The 17,012-nt window shown below is 42.7% G+C and overlaps 1 protein-coding gene across 1 annotated transcript; it reads right to left on the bottom strand.

The window, feature by feature from the left end:
• Positions 1–1,480: 1,480 nt before the first annotated feature.
• On the bottom strand, positions 1,481–10,761 carry LOC139452469 (fucolectin-3-like). The gene is made up of 4 exons (XM_071233963.1): positions 10,710–10,761; positions 9,906–10,130; positions 2,203–2,448; positions 1,481–1,722 (listed from the first exon to the last, which is right to left on the bottom strand). The coding sequence occupies exons 1-4, from the start codon at positions 10,759–10,761 to the stop codon at positions 1,481–1,483; spliced, it is 765 nt and encodes a 254-aa protein (XP_071090064.1).
• Between the last annotated feature and the right edge of the window lie 6,251 nt (positions 10,762–17,012).

Genomic DNA, 17,012 nt, shown 5'->3' with positions numbered 1-17,012 from the left:
AATATCACGGCGGGGGACACCAGAAATGGGCTTCACACATTGTGCCCATGTGGGGAATCGAACCCAGGTCTTCAGCGTGATGCGTGAACGCTTTAACCACTAGGCTTCCCAACCGCCCCTATTATATAATAATGATATTAATTACTTTAGAAACTGCCCTTTTTCAGAATTTTAAAGTTTACCAAAGTGAATGTTGTTCACCGCCGCAGTCAGTAACTTTCCAGGCGTATGCCTAATGATTCCCTGGCCTAGCCTAATTATCAAAGTGCTCGCTCGTCACGCAGAAGGCCGGGGTTGATTCGTTGCATGGGAGCATTGGATACCATTTGTGGTATCTACTGCTGTGATAGAGCTGCTAAACTCGTAACAGCGGGGTAAACCCCAACTCACTCACTCACTCACTCACTCACTCTGCTATACACTCAACACCATTCATCGTATACACATCCCATGTTGCATTGGCGGCGGAACGAGGGGCCATGGCTAGCAACTCGCTTCTGACCACGCCCAAATACGGAGACCTTAAGTTGAAGGCAAACTGTTGAACCTATAGCCCTCGCCTCTTGAAATAGAATATCGTTATTATTAATGAAAGACGATAGCTGCATGTGGGTTAATACATTTAAAGCGAAAAAACGCCGTTCAAGCGACAAGAAATATTACCTTCAGTAATGACAAAAAATGCATTGTTTTTCTAGAAATATCCTTTTTGTTAGCGATAGACGTCATCAATGAGTTCTCATCACGTGACTACAATCCGGGCAAAGGTCAACAGTCAGGTGACTGCGAGCGGCTATATTTAGCAGAGTGTGCAACGTACGTTCAGCCGTGTACGAAATACGAATAATGTCGGAAAGCGCACGTTAAAGTAAGTAAGTAAGTAAGTAAGTAAGTAAGTAAGTAAGCGTACGCTCATTACCAGAAATGTAAGACCACGCCTTTCACAGTATATTTATTTCAGCCACGTTTTTATTCGTAGTATATATGTTCGTTTAACTTTGGCTAACCTTGTCAATAATCGCCAACAGCTGAAGGGATGATTTAAATCCGGCTGGGGTCCATGCAGGTAGCAAAAGTACTGTAAGTCCCCATGGACCCTGGCATGGTGATCTACCTTCAGCTGCTGGCGATCTGTAGCCCATTTTTATATTGTATCGTCATGCATTGTGCTATGCTCATTTATAATTCCTTCCTAGTTTTATATCTTTTTCTGTGATAAGTCTAGTGATTTTACTGTCCTTCGTTGACAGGTTTTTTATAAAATGTTTAAATATATGTATTATGTTTAACTATTGATAGTCACGATATGGCTGAAATATTGCCGATGTGACTTAAAATTTAACTCACTCACTCACTCATTACCGGAACCGACTGGAAGATAAAGGTTTACATGATGTATTTAAAAAGCGCTATTGATCTAGTTGGAGATGCACACACTGCTAAATATAATCGTGCGAGGACTATAACTTTTTCTATCACATTATTTTTTCATGATGATCTCATATACATCCCATGGTGGATTAGTGACGGGGTCAAGGGCCACGGCCAGCAGCTCGCAACTGACCACGCCCATTGAGGGAGACCTGGTGTTGAAGGCGTTGCAAGTCGCCTTACGGAGACACATCTTGGCACAGTCGAGCTTCCCGATGTTTTCATGGCTGGCGATGATGTTGTGAGACTCCCTGGCTCCTGTGCTGTGACGACCGAACACGGCATATGATACTGAAACATATTAAGGGATGTATACTATATGAGTGCAGTTTGAAATATATATTTTTTTCATAAAACATGTTACACTCCCATTGTGTGTGTTACTGTGACACTCAAGTGACATTGGCGCCTCCAGTTTCACGAGCATGCTCAATAATAACAGTCACGATTCAGATACAGTATACTACGGTTATGACGAACTCAAAGGGACCACTAATTTTAGTTCGTAATACCGTAGTTCGTTATAAGCATATAAAAAGCATATGTACAGCAAATGGCCGGAACTAAAAATATGTTCGTTATATCCGTCAGTTCGTTATAAGCATGTTTGTTATAAACGTAGTTTACTGTACCTCGTTTACTCGAATTACTTTCTTTCAGACGACATACCTTAAGGTTCCAACATATCCCTATCAACACTTTGTTCTACAAAGGTAATTCAGAGAGTTCGTGGCACCATAGACATTGCTTTGTGTAATGGAACTCCCTTACCTCCGCCTGTGTTGCGCACTGGGGCTCCCCTCACCTCCACTTCACACAAGGTCAAGGGCGCATCACCGGAGTTGTACTTGACGATTCTGACGTAACGTCCAATGGTGTTGACGGCGCAGGTCAAGTCTACCGTCAAACCCTTGCCCACCGTGCCTTCATGCAAATAGCAGACTTGTAGGCCGGTGTTGTTGCTGGTCATCGGGTCAGAAGTATGGACTTCCACAGTGAAGTTGGTTAATCTTTCGTCTGGATGGAAGAAAGCATATGGTAATAATATAGTCTGAAGTCTAAGATACACACTCCTGTTCAACGTGAGGTGCATGTTGTGCATTTAAAAGACACCCACGGACTGGGAAAACATGTTAAGACACGTTTTTAAATGTACATATGAGGATGGACCATTAACTCCAAATCTTGTGTCTGGGTGAAAAGCAAATGTGGTAATATGTTTTTTTCTCATGGTATTTCACTCGACACATGTAACATTCTCTATTTCCCACGTCACGAGATAAGAGAAACATGATGTTTTAAAAGACATGGAATATCCTATTTATTATATACCTTTTGTGTAGTTGTCTAGCGGAAAATTGAATTATTTCATTACAAATGACAAACCTTGAATCGTATATTCTCACTACCTATCACATAGGGACGGTTCACCACCTCTGGTATTTGCGACCAACGAAATAGTTTCGTGTTTGCAAAATCTTAATATAAACAAAAGTAACCAAAAATATTTTAGGGTCACGAAAATTCTGTATCATACAAATAGATATGATTATATACAAAATCAGCTTTAACAAAAAGGATTCTTGAAAAGTACGAGACAGCTGTTGGAAGCGAAAGAAAATATATTGCTAAAACTGAAACCCACAACGTTGTGAGTGCGTTTGTTATATTTAACCTTCCTAATGGTCATATGTTTACTCCTGTAGACTGACACATAAATTAGTCACACTGTCCAAAAGTGCTTATATCTCCCTACACTGAAACTGGGTCAACGTATTTACGCATATCATGACACATATGTGAGACAAAAATAAAGTGTCTTTTAAAATTTTGTTTACGTCTTTCCAACGATTACTCATCCCCATGTACCAATGTCCCCAAGTAATTTTCACATAACAAATAAAGGGGCGGTCGGGTAGCCTAGTGGTTAAAGCGTTCGCTCGTCACGGCAAAGACCCGGGTTCGATTCCCGACATGGGAACAATGTGTGAAGCCTATTTCTGGTGTCCCCCGCCGTGATATTGCTGGAATATTGCTAAAAGCGGCGTAAAACCATACTCACTCACTCACTCAACAATTAAGGCACGGTTTTATTTTGGCGGATTCATGCAATATATTCGTACAATATGAAAGCTTTCATTTGAAATAACGAAGCAGATTTTAGTCCACCCCTGGGGAAAAAACTGCATCTACATCGCCACTCCAATATACTTCTAGAAAGGAAAGTTAACTCTATTGTTTAAAATACTGTAATATACGTGAATAGCATCAATACAAAAATAACACAGGAACCTTCATGTACTATTGTTAATATTAAAGTAAGTGTATGGTCTTGGTGTGTGTGTGTGTGACATGGATACAATGCTAGTATAGAGACCAAACAAATGTATTATGATCAGGGTTAATTTGTATTCCATCAGCAAGTGTGAATCAGGTCCTCACACCCCTGTGTAGTCATGTATCACTCGTTAGACATCTAGTTTGTCCGACCGCCTCCGTGGTCTAGTGGTAGAGCGTCCGCCCGGTGAGCGGAAGGTCCGGGGTTCGATTCCCGGCCGCGTCATACCAAAAGACGTTTAAAGATGGTACTTGTTGTTACCCTGTCTGGCGCTCGGCATTAAGGGGCTAAAACAAGGACTGGTCGGCTCGGAGTCAATATACTGTTTCTGAGTGGGGTATTCATGTTAAACTACGTCATAGTATCTCAGTGGGCTAGCACTATTAATCGGCATCAGTCCGGACTAGTACAAGCAGCCACACGTACACACACACGTACATGCACGTCGCTATATAAGTGCAATAATCTTGGACGCGACGTTAAACCCCATTTCACCTAACCTCACCTCTAGTTTGTCCAAGCGCATTATTAATCACCAAGATAAGCAGCGTACAAATATATATTTATATATATTTGTTAATATATATTCATATATATGCATATATATATTTGTTAAGCACAAAACAAAGACCTCGAAGGGCGGCCATGAAGCTGCATTATTTTAATTAGTTATATAACTGAACATGGGTCATCTGTTTATCCAGTAAACAAAGATCTGTTTCTCCTTCATCGAACAGATAAGTTTCGTGAAGACATGTAATCTTGTTGTCTCTCGCTCAACCCGGACTTCCTTAACCACAAGTGAATGGGCTAGAATCCAATTGACTCCTTAAGGGCCGTCGGTTCAGTATTGCTAGTAATTGTTGACTCTTTTTCTGTATTTACTAGGGCTAATTTTCCGTAATGGTCACACATCTCATACGAATGAGTCAGATATGATAGTCAAAGCTATCCAACATGTTTTGTAATTACAGTGTTTGAAGCTACAAACAGTCAAATGCACAAAATACACACGCTGTCTATTTGAAGGCTTTTTTGAGTATGAAGTTTGCATGTGACTTTCCCCCTCCCTGTTCTGGAACATCTTTGTAAATATAACTTCTGCTATATATACTGACGTTCAAAAGAAACTTTACCAGAGTTTGAAATCACTCTTGCTCATAAACAACAAAACAAACATGCATGAAGTAAAGTGTATTGAGAAGATCAATATATCAACATAATCAACACTGAAAATGACAATCGTACCGCGACCGAGAATGACGTCAGAGCCCCTCAAAGTCGGGTGTGGTACAAAACTCGAGCTTTCAGAATCATGGACAATAGGCAGAGTACATAAACAATCGCTCACGTTCAATAACAAGTCATTACTAGCGTGTGTGACCACCAAATGCCTCAATACACGCAAAAACTCTTCGACGCACAGAAAAAGTCAGTGGTCTGAGGAGGTCACGTGGGATTTGACGCCATTCGTCTTGGAGGGCCAAGATCAGTTCTTGCCGGTTGGCTGGAGAGTGTGGTCGTTGTCGAACACGACGATCTATCAAGTCACAGAGGTGTTCTATGGGGGACATGTCGGGTGAGCGTGCAGGCCACGGCAGGACGTTGACGTTGTTGGGTGCGAGGAAGTTAGTAACAATTCTGGCTGCATGGGCTCTAGCGTTGTCATGCTCATAAATGACCCCACGTGGCTGCTGTTGGAGAAATGGTAGGACAACTGGGCGAAGAATGTTATCCATGTAACGCTGAGTTGTCAAGTTTCCGTCAACGATGACCAGCGGTGTCCTCTCCTGCCCGCAGATCCCTCCCCACACCATGACACTCCCTCCACCATATGGTACGACCTCCTGCACGCAACACGCTGCCGTTCGTTCACCCCTTCGGCGGTAAACACGTTGTCTTCCATCAGCCCTAAACATACAGAATCGACTTTCGTCAGTGAAGACAACCCTCTGCCAGTCACGTCGTTGCCAACGTCGTACAGTGCGGGCCCATCTCAATCGCAGACGACGATGTTGCGCTGTCAATAGCTGTCCTCTGTATGGTCTAAAAACCCTGATTCCACGGGCCCTGAGTCTCCTGGCCACTGTCTGTCGACTAACCCTACGACCTACGGCATTTGTCGCCTATGACGCCACTGTCAGGAAGCGATTTCGGAGGTGCAAGGTACGCAAGTACCGGTCATCACGGGGCGTGGTCACCCTGGGTCTGTCTGTTCATGGCCTGTCAGCGGTCCGCCCTGTCTGTCTGTATCGTTGCATCAAGTTGGTAACGGCAACACGGGGAGCAACCGAAGGTTCGTGCAATATGGGCGTGGGTGGCTCCCATCTGTATCATACCCAAGGCTCGTTCACGTTGTTCGACTGTGAGTCGTGGCATTTCTTTTGTGTTTTTTATCACTGTGGATGTCTGACTTGCCGTTGCAATCGTTTTATACCCTTACCCGCACGTGCATTTGCAGTTGACCGTGGTGCACGTGTTTTTCACTTTTTCGCGTTTTATCTCGCAAACATGTAACAGACGATTAACATGTTCTGCATACACTATTGTTGTATTTAGGTTATGTGTTTTATATAGACTTCATCGAAAAAATATTTATACTTTGTCTGAAATTTATATTTTCAGTTGGTAAAGTTTCTTTTGGACGTCAGTTTATTTGAGTGAGGAGAAATCGATATATACTTCGGTTAATATGTCTACCGACATGATAATAAAATGCTTAAGTTTTATTCCACTGATTCACGTATGCACGAGCGCACACGCTACACGTGTAACCCAGAGAGGCAAACAACCAACGTAGCATAGCCTCGTCTGATGGTGGAATCAAACGCTATATCATCTATTAAATATAATATTCAGAGTAAGAAAATCAAACACTTAACGATCGTGTCATTTATGCAAAGTATCATTAACTTGACTGGAGGTGATTAATTCATGCTGTAGTGTTATATGATCTTACAGTAAAGCAGCAGAATAATGTGCAATGATTATTTTATGATATTTTCAGGTGTTGTGTTCTTGGTTATTCACAATTACAAATCAATATCAAGAAACTTGTATCCGGTTGGAACGTAGATACAAATATAGTTGTCACAACAAATATTCCCTTTACGGCCAATATGTAGCATTGTATTGTTTGTCCACTGCACATTTGTGATCAATTTGACGATATAATTTATTCATCTGGAATTCCTCAAGCAAACCACAGATGTGCATTGTCAACGAGAATCGTTATATAAATTACGCTTCACTTCAGTGCATGAAAATGTTTTACTAAATAAATCATATGAAACCTATACCTAGAAATGGGAGTGAGTGAGTATTGTTTAACGTCGCCTTTGGCAATATTCCAGCAATATCACGGCAGGGGACACCAGAAATGGGCTTCACACATTGTACCCATATCAAGAAATGGTCTTTGCTGATGAATAAATGAATATCTTTTTATCCTCCAGATTTGAATCCGAAGATCTTACACAGGCAAATACGTTATTCACAATACATTATTTTGATTACTTGATATATATAGTGCTTTGAATTCACAATTTACAATGCATAATTTGTGAGGAGTAGGGTATATGTGTCTATTAGATATACATAAGATATTTCTTGAAATTTCATATAAATGAGTGAGTGAGTATGGTTTTACGCCGCTTTTAGCAATATTCCAGCAATATCACGGCGGGGGACACCAGAAATGGGCTTCACACATTGTACCCATGTCGGGAATCGAACCCGGGTCTTTGCCGTGACGAGCGAACGCTTTAACCACTAGGCTATCCCACCGCCCCAATTCCATATAAAGTGGCAAAACGAGAGAAAGATGTGTCCCCAAGTATCATAATCAATTTCATCAGTTAAGTCATGACTATCTGCACCGGGAAACAACAAAAGCGTGTCATCATCGTCAAGCATGTCTATTTTCACATACACATCAAATTTATCAATCAGACATGAAAAGAAATGTTTTCTGTCAGACTTAAATGGCTGAGGTCGTCTTACATGTGGATAGAGATGTATTACATTATAACGAACATGCGTTGGAAAGAGTTATGATTTGATGGTACCGTAAAAGTGTGGTCTGTGTGCTGGTCTCTCTCTTCAAATGTATTGTTCATTCTCTGATAGACGTCTGATTACAATAGCTGGCCCAGCCGATTTAGTTGAGAATGAACCACTATCACTATACTCTTTGATATAGTTGTCTTATAACATTGTTTAGCAGTATATAAGGATGTTGCATATGATTACTGGGCGGCTAATTTGACAATAGCGTTGGTAGCAATGTGAGCACAAAATAGATCCTTAGATGTTATTGGACCGCCTCCGTGGTCTAGTGGTAGAGCGTCCGCCCGGAGAGCGGAAGGTCCGGGGTTCGATTCCCGGCCGCGTCAAGACGTTAAAAGATGGTAGTTGTTGTTACCCTGTCTGGCACTCGGCATTAAGGGGCTAAAACAAGGACTGGTCGGCTCGGAGTCAATATACTGTGTCTGAGTGGGGTATTCATGTTAAACTGCGGCATGGTATCTCTGTGAGCTAGCACTATAAATCGGCATCAGTCCGGACAAGTACAAGCAGCCACACAAACACACACACGTACATGCACGTCGCTATATAAGTGCAATAATCTTGGACGCGACGTTAAACCCCATTTCACCTAACCTCATCTCACCTTTTGTTATTGAGTTCTAATCGTTATTATAGAACCTTCCTAATAATAGCAATTTACATGGTCTATGTAGCCATTCATTTACCACATTCCGGAGTTGGTTTGTTCTTTAACGCCGCACTAAGCAATATTCCAGCTATATGACGGCGGTCTGTAAATAATCGAGTCTGGACCAGACAATCCAGTGATTGACATTTTGAGCATTGATCCACGCAATTGGGATCGATGACATGCATCAACCAAGCCAGCGAGCCTGACCACCCGGTCCCGTTAGTCGCCTCTCACGACAAGCGTGGTCGACTTTCACGGCAAGCATGGGTTGTTAAAGACCTATTCTACCCCGGATCTTCACGGGCTAGAACCGCTTGTACTCGTCCGGACTAATGCCGATTTTATAATGCTAGCCCACTGAGATGTCATCCCGAAACCAAGCACCATCAATATCAAGAAAGACGATATTTGATAAGACGCGGTCCGGGTTCGACCCACCGACCTTCTGCTCTCCAGGCAGATGCTTTTTCCACTGGACCGCGGTCCAGTCATTCATATTACGAAATGTTAAAGGCAGATTTGGTATTGATAAGTTTTCTACACCAATATCAGTAAAGATGTAATGGATTATTATTATGCCAATAGTTATGCTTTTAGTCTGTGTTCCTCGTTCTAAATGGAAATGATTCTATTAAATATATTGCCCTTTCAAGTGTTGATATATATGAAGTTTTTTATATGAGTGAAAAGTACATGTTTCCTATATCAATACTCTGTTGTCGCATTCTAGATTCATGCTTATGACAGAATTTAACTGAACGTCATACCTTTCGGATTCAGATTAACTGTATTATTATTCATATCACCTTCAAATCTAGTATATTATATTATGTATATAAAGTAATGACTGAAGTTAGTTTGGTTTGCCTGGAAGTTACAAGTGATCGAATGGTTTGCTGTGTATGATAGCCATAGATAAATGTAACAATTTGGCCGGATCATCCTCCTTGATGACGTGATGAAAGTGTGATATTATTGTATATCAGTCGGACATAAAATATAAGCAGTAACCAGTTTGTGTTCCCTGCGTCTGTGGAAAGTTGTTGCAGGTACTTCAATAATTAAGATCAATTTAAGTTAAATCTAAAAACAACACAATAAATTAGAAAGACTAGCAACCTGCTAACACCCAATGCAAGACACACATTCATGCGTAAAGGCGAGCGTATTCTGCCTCACGATGGCATATGTTCAAAGAAAACTACAAAAAAGGTGAAACATCTTCAAAGACGTCTTAGCGCTCAGAAATGTCAGACGCGGAATTAAATACATCGATTATTGCTAAGTGTGTGTGTGTGTGTGTGTGTGTCTGTGCGTGCGTGCGTGTGCGTGTGCGTGTGTGTTTAATTTGAGTTTCAGTTCGTGTTTTAGCCTCACTATACATGCGATCTGGATATTATTGTTTATTTTACTTACGGACTTGGTTCCTGTTGGTGATGGAGACAGTTAGGACCGAGAAGGTCTGCTGGAGGTCTACTTGCCACCACTCTACCACACCCTTTGCTTCCGCCACATGGGCACATTGTCTGGCATCATTGTTAGTGCCGTTTTGGCCGTCAACAGCCAGATCAGATGTCCATGTTTCATGTAATGAGCTTTGTTCTGTGGGCTTGTTCAGTGCAAGGTTCGGCAGATCCAAACCTGGATCGAGAGAATGTCGTTGTTGAAAATTATTTTAAGAAATATTAGACTTTAATGTCCCGAAACAAGCCTATGGATTGTGTTATACGACGCCTTTCATCTCTCTGTCTGTGTGTTAAATAATGAGTTAGTGAGTAAGCTGGGTTCAACGCCGCTTCGAAGAGTATTCCCGTTATAATGTGGGAGGAAAGTTCGAAGTTTACCACTTTGATGAAACGCACGAGCACGGGTATGGTGCTGACAAACCTAGAAACATTATCGGGGTTGAACCGGGATTCGAACCCACAATCAGATGTTTCTGATAGTTTAGCCTTAATGCAGCTATGTATGTGGCACCGAGGGTTTCGAATATTTCTTTCAGGTTTTCTAAACACCGAACTGTGATCTGTTCAACAAGCAATAGCGTTGTACATAAAGATTGTTTTGAAATACTTCCAGTAATCTGATAGAAAACTTAAAAATAAGAGACATTAAAATTATCCTTCTATCCCTAGATCGCCTTCTTTATAGAATAACGACACATGAACTGAAACATAAACACACTAAACACACTAAACATAAACATAAAGAGAAACAAACCTGTAGTTCTGAGCACAGTAGCAATCAGCACACACACCGATGCTTTAGCCATCGTCCTCCTAAATCAACTTCTTCACTATGCTGCAATCAAGTGATTCAAATCTTGAGGTAATTTGTCAGAGGGTATCCATGACGACCCTGTTTCCTGATGACAATGCATTGGTGGATGTCAACAAACACTGAATGGATAACGAGTGAGTATAATGATAACGTTTTAATCGATACTTCGAACACACTGTAACATACACATCTCGTGTCCAATCAGTCTGACGCACTCCTTTTTCAGACATGTGTTTGTTTGTTGTTTAACGCCGCACTCAGCAATATTCCAGCTATATGACGGCGGTCTGTAAATAATTGAGTCTGGACCAGACAATCCAGTGATTGATACCATGAGCATCGATCCACGCAATTGGGATACGATAACATGCATCAACCAAGTCAGCGAGCCTGACCACCCGATCCCGTTAGTCGCCTCTTACGACATGCACAGTCGCCTTTTACAGCAAGCAGGGGTTGCTGAAGACCTATTCTACCCCGGATCTTCACGGGTGTCATAAATTTAATTGTTTTCTACGAAATCCGGAATATTATCTTACTTTCATATAGGCCTTGTGTCTAATTGGTCCTCATGTGTATAGGGGGGCACGGTTTGCCCAGTTGTCTAAGGCGCCGCGATTCGCTGTGCAGAGTTGCGTCCCTTGGTCAGAGAGAGAGAGAGAGAGAGAGAGAGAGAGAGAGAGAGAGAGACAGAGAGAGAGAGAGAGAGAGACAGACAGACAGAGAGAGAGACAGAGAGAGACAGAGAGAGAGATACACAGAGAGAGACAGACAGACAGACAGAGAGAGACACAGAGAGAGAGACAGAGAGAGAGACAGACAGAGAGAGAGAGAAAGAGAGAGAGAGACAGAGAGACAGACATAGAGAGAGAGACAGAGAGAGAGACAGACAGACAGAGAGAGAGACACAGAGAGAGAGACAGACAGAGAGAGAGACAGGGAGAGAGACAGACAGACAGACAGACAGAGAGAGACACAGACAGACAGATAGAGAGAGAGACAGACAGACAGAGAGAGAGACAGACAAACAGAGAGAGAGAGAGAGACAGAGACAGAGAAAGAGACAGAGAGAGACAGAGAGAGAGAGACAGAGACAGAGAGAGAGAGACAGAGAGAGAGACAGACAGACACATAGAGAGACAGAGAAAGAGACAGAGAGAGACAGAGAGAGAGAGAGACAGACAGACACAGAGAGAGACAGACAGACAGAGAGAGAGACAGACAAACAGAGAGAGACACATACAGACAGACACAGAGAGAGAGACAGACAGACAGACAGACAGATTTTTTATTGAATGAAAGACTGACAGCAATTCCACAATAAACAAGCGGTCGACACCTCAAACCTGGAGTACTTATCTGGTATCGCAGGCATGCCAATCAATCGATACGAGATCCCGCTTTCTCAATGGTCCATATATGCAAACAGTGTTTCATGGCGCTTATCGTCTCATTATTAACGAACTGCCAACATCAAACACTACATCATTTATGCCGAAGCTTTAAGAAAATAATCTAAAAATCCCACTCATCAGAAGTTCTTTTGAAAGTCTTGTTATGGAGAAGTTAGTTCACAAAAGCTTAGAAATACAAGGCATTGTAAACAAGATTTTATAGCATTTTCTATTGTCCATGAACTTGGTATTTGATCCGTATGACGTAGTGCGCAAACACTAAATTGTCGCCTTTGTTTTATTTTATTTAGTCGAAAGCAATGCGATTGTATCGTGGAATCGCGCCTCAACATTAACCCATAGTGATACTAGGTGTTCGCGACAAGGTGATCGTATCATGCCCCCACGATGACAACCGTCACAAACACATGCAAAGGCAAGTCATTTGTTCACCCCCAAGAAAACCACACGAGAACATCGGGCATCATTTTTGTCACTGTAGCATCAAATTTTGTACTTTTTGAAAGCTTTACTGAGCCTTGGAAGTTGTAACCTTGATCAAACAACTTCTCTGCAAGAGTCTTATGACGCTCTTTGAAATCTTGTGAAATATAAACACCAAAGGCTCTAGTTGCAAGAATATTTCTCGACATAAAGGGAAAGTTGACGTGGGGAGGGTGGCAAGGGGGTGGGTTGTATGAGTGTATGTCTCCTAGTCCCAGGACGTGGGAGGGTGGCAAGGGGTAGGGTTGTATGAGTGTATGTCTCCTAGTCCCAGGACATGTGGACACGTGGGGAGGGTGGCAAGGGGGTGGGTTGTATGAGTGTATGTGTCCTAGTCCCAGGACGTGGTGAGGGTAGCAAGGGGGTGGGTTGTATGAGTGTATGTGTCCTAGTCCCAGGACGTGGGGAGGGTGGCAAGGGGGAGGGTTGTATGAGTGTATGTGTCCTAGTCCCAGGACATGTGGACACGTGGGGAGGGTGGCAAGGGGGTGGGTTGTATGAGTGTATGTGTCCTAGTCCCAGGACGTGGTGAGGGTAGCAAGGGGGTGGGTTGTATGAGTGTATGTGTCCTAGTTCCAGGACGTGGTGAGGGTAGCAAGGGGGTGGGTTGTATGAGTGTATGTCTCCTAGTCCCAGGACATGTGGACACGTGGGGAGGGTGGCAAGGGGGTGGGTTGTATGAGTGTATGTGTCCTAGTCCCAGGACGTGGTGAGGGTAGCAAGGGGGTGGGTTGTATGAGTGTATGTGTCCTAGTTCCAGGACGTGGTGAGGGTAGCAAGGGGGTGGGTTGTATGAGTGTATGTGTCCTAGTCCCAGGACATGTGGACACGTGGGGAGGGTGGCAAGGGGGAGGGTGTGTGTGAGTGTGTGGACACTACACAGTGGCCTTCTGGTTATCATGAAGATCAAGCCTCATTTCATTACACACTCACCCCAAATTTGACATAATGCTAGACGTTGACCCTCGCACGACGTCTGTCAGGACGCCACCACACACGCCCACGCCTGTGTGCGTGCGTGCGTGCGTGCGTGCGTGCGTGCGTGTTTTGTTATATGGCAGCCCACTGAGATACAATGCTGCAGTGTAACATGAATACCCCATTCAGACACAGTAGAATGACTCCGAGCCGACCAGTCCTTGTTTTAGCCCCTTAATCCCGAGCGCGAGGCAGGGTAACATTAAAGACCGTCTTATGGTATGACGCGGCCGGGGATGGGGTCCTCGACTTTCCCCTCCCAGGCAGATACTCTACCACTAAACCACAGAGGCGGTCTGAAGCAAGAGTTGAGAACTTGCGTCTAAATGTATAGTGAAAATCAACAATACTAGCCCAGAACTGAAATCGCGTTCGTCTCAAGCTTTCTCGTCCTTAAAGCAAGAATAATGTAGATACAAAAGACAAAAAGGAAATTGTGCGTTATAGAGTTTATTTCAGAAGCAGAGTATATATGTGATACCTATATAGATAATGTTAAGTTGTACACAGTATTGCAGATATTGATAACATACATAGGTTTAAGTAAATGGAAATGTCTATAGAGATTACACATACATCAACATATAAACGAAAAACAAGTATTGCCAACGCTAGTAAGACGAAAATGGTGTTGCTGGCGTTGCGCAAGCAACTACAAGTATCTGGCGTCACCAGTAGCAAAACTCCCACATTTTCAACAAAAACTCAAATGTTATTCAGGTAACGACACGTGAAAGGAGCTTACCTCACAGAATTCTTAAAACGGAGGGGTCCAAAATATCAAAATCCTCTCAGTCTAGAGTTTACTGCCTGCAACATACTACCCCTGGACTACTCCCTCCGTTCCCTTCCCCTCTGGATCCGCCTATGTTACAGTAGCAGTAAGAATGTGTAGATGCAGACGTAGAGACGTAGATGCTGACGTAGAGCTGCTTGTGCGTTCCAAAATGTATAGTGAGTGAGTGAGTGAGTGGGTGAGTATGGTTTTACGCCGCTTTTAGCAATATTCCAGCAACATCACGGCGGGGGACGCCAGAAATGGGCTTCATATATTGTGCCCATGTGGGGAATCGAACCCAGGTCTTCAGCGTGACGAGCGAACGCTTTAACCACTAGCTAGGCTACCCCACCGCCCCCCAAAATTTATAACAGAAGCAGGGGGTTTGGATAACTCTGCCCTGCGGTTACACTGACTAAACTTTTGACGTGGTAGATTGCACAGGTCGAACTGAGTCATTATTGTTTCAGGTTTATTACTAAGATTGACTTGCCATAATATATTTTCATATGTTGTTCTTGGATTTAACAAGGCTCGCATAGCTAACCTAATAAATGTATATTGAAAGGTGACTTAAACTAATTTAAACAAAGAAAAATAAGGGCATTGCGCCACCGGTTATTCTAATTTTGGTGCCCATTTGCTAAGTAATGAAATCCGTGAGACCCTAGTGACATGACATGACATGACATGAGACATGAGACATGTCATGACATGACATGACATGACTGTAAGCAACCCATGCTTGTTGTAAGAGCCGACTGACGGGATCTGGTGGTCAGGCTCGCTGATTTGGTTGATGCATGTCATCGTATCCCGATGATTCGATGCTCATGATATCGACCGCTGGATTGATTGGCCCAGACTCGATTATTTACAGACCAAATATGTTAAGCATAATTACATATGGTATTTTATGAAATATCACATCCTCAAGGAATACTCGAGCAAATGGCGCACTATAACAGAGCAATTTGACAGCCTTTCATACAACTGTCAAAATTGACATTCACGTGCACGGGGTAATTGCAAGGTCCAATTGTGATGGCTCGGGGATGTTGGGGCGTTAGGTCTTGGTGCCGAAACTATTCTGTCTCTGGCAGTTATTTTTCAAAGCTGATCTTTCTTCATAACGTTCATATTTCAGGATCCCCGACCGGAGAATATGTCGACTCCTGATGTGAAGTTGTTGGACGTAGCATACACTGAACAAGAAAATCCCGAGATTCTCAAAAGAAGTTGCAAAACGTTGAGCGACAGGTGTGTTTGGGCGAGCTGTCCCAAAACAAACCGGGGACAACAATTTTAGTCATTACGTGTCATGATGCCACCATTCCTTAAATACATTGTATTCTCGAAATGTAGCTCTAGTCCCAATGATCACAATAAGGTGAAATACATTCAAGTTGTCTCTGAAGATAAAAAGAAATAGAGTAAGAAAATGTTACATCGTCATCATCATAAATATACCTTCAATTGCCCCAGTAACAAAATGTCATGACTAAATGTAGCATATAACCCACCAAAATTCGGGTTAACTCATGCTTGTCGTAAGAGGCGACTGACGGGATTGGGTGCACAGGCTCGCTGACTTGGTTGATGCATGTCATCGTATCCCAATTGCGTGGACTAATGCTTATGATATCAATCATTGGATTGTCAGGGTACAGACCGCCGTCATATAGCTTGAATACTGACGTAGTGTGGCGTTAAACAACTAACAAACAAACAACATGCAGCATACCCACCATTTACAAGTTCAGTGTAAAGAAAAAAAACAGAAGAGGGCTCAAAATACACCCTCAGGGTACTCTGAAAGAAGTTGCAAAATAGGGTGCTGTTACACTGAGTCTAAACACATCCTTGGCGGTTCCATACATTTGTTTTAGAACATTTAATAGCATGATATCCCTTAAGTAAAAAGAATTGAAACTTTTCTCCGTTTAAAAATCTATGAAAGCTAAAAAATACGCCATTTTAATTATAATGTGATATTATTATATGATAGTGAGTGAGTGAGTGTGGTTTTACTTTTAGCAATATTCCAGCGATATCACGGCGGGGGACACCAGAAATGGGCTTCACACATTGTGCCCATGTGGGGAATCGAACCCAGGTCTTCAGCGTGACGCTTGAACGCTTTAACCACTGGGCTTCCCGACCGCCCCTATTATATAATAATGATATTAATTACTTTAGAAACTGCCCTTTTTCAGAATTTTAAAGTTTACCAAAGTGAATGTTGTTCACCGCCGCAGTCAGTAACTTTCCAGGCGTATGCCTAATGATTACCTAGCCTAATTATCAAAGTGCTCGCTCGTCACGCAGAAGGTCGGGGTTGATTCGTTGCATGGGAGCAGCGGAGACCATTTGTGGTATCTACTGCTGTGATAAAGCTGCTGGTAGACTGGTAACAGCGGGGTAAACCCCAACTCACTCACTCACTCACTCTGCTATACACTCAACACCATTCATCGTATACACATCCCATGTTGCATTGGCTAGCAACTCGCTTCTGACCACGCCCATATACGGAGACCTCGAGTTGAAAGCAAACTGTTGAACATATAGTCCTCGCCTCTTGAAATA

The sequence above is a fragment of the Haliotis cracherodii genome, unplaced genomic scaffold (genome assembly GCF_022045235.1).
Source record: "Haliotis cracherodii isolate W230 unplaced genomic scaffold, xgHalCrac1.p SCAF_10, whole genome shotgun sequence".
Lineage (NCBI taxonomy): Eukaryota > Metazoa > Mollusca > Gastropoda > Lepetellida > Haliotidae > Haliotis > Haliotis cracherodii.
This window is presented reverse-complemented; position numbering and strand designations above follow the sequence as displayed.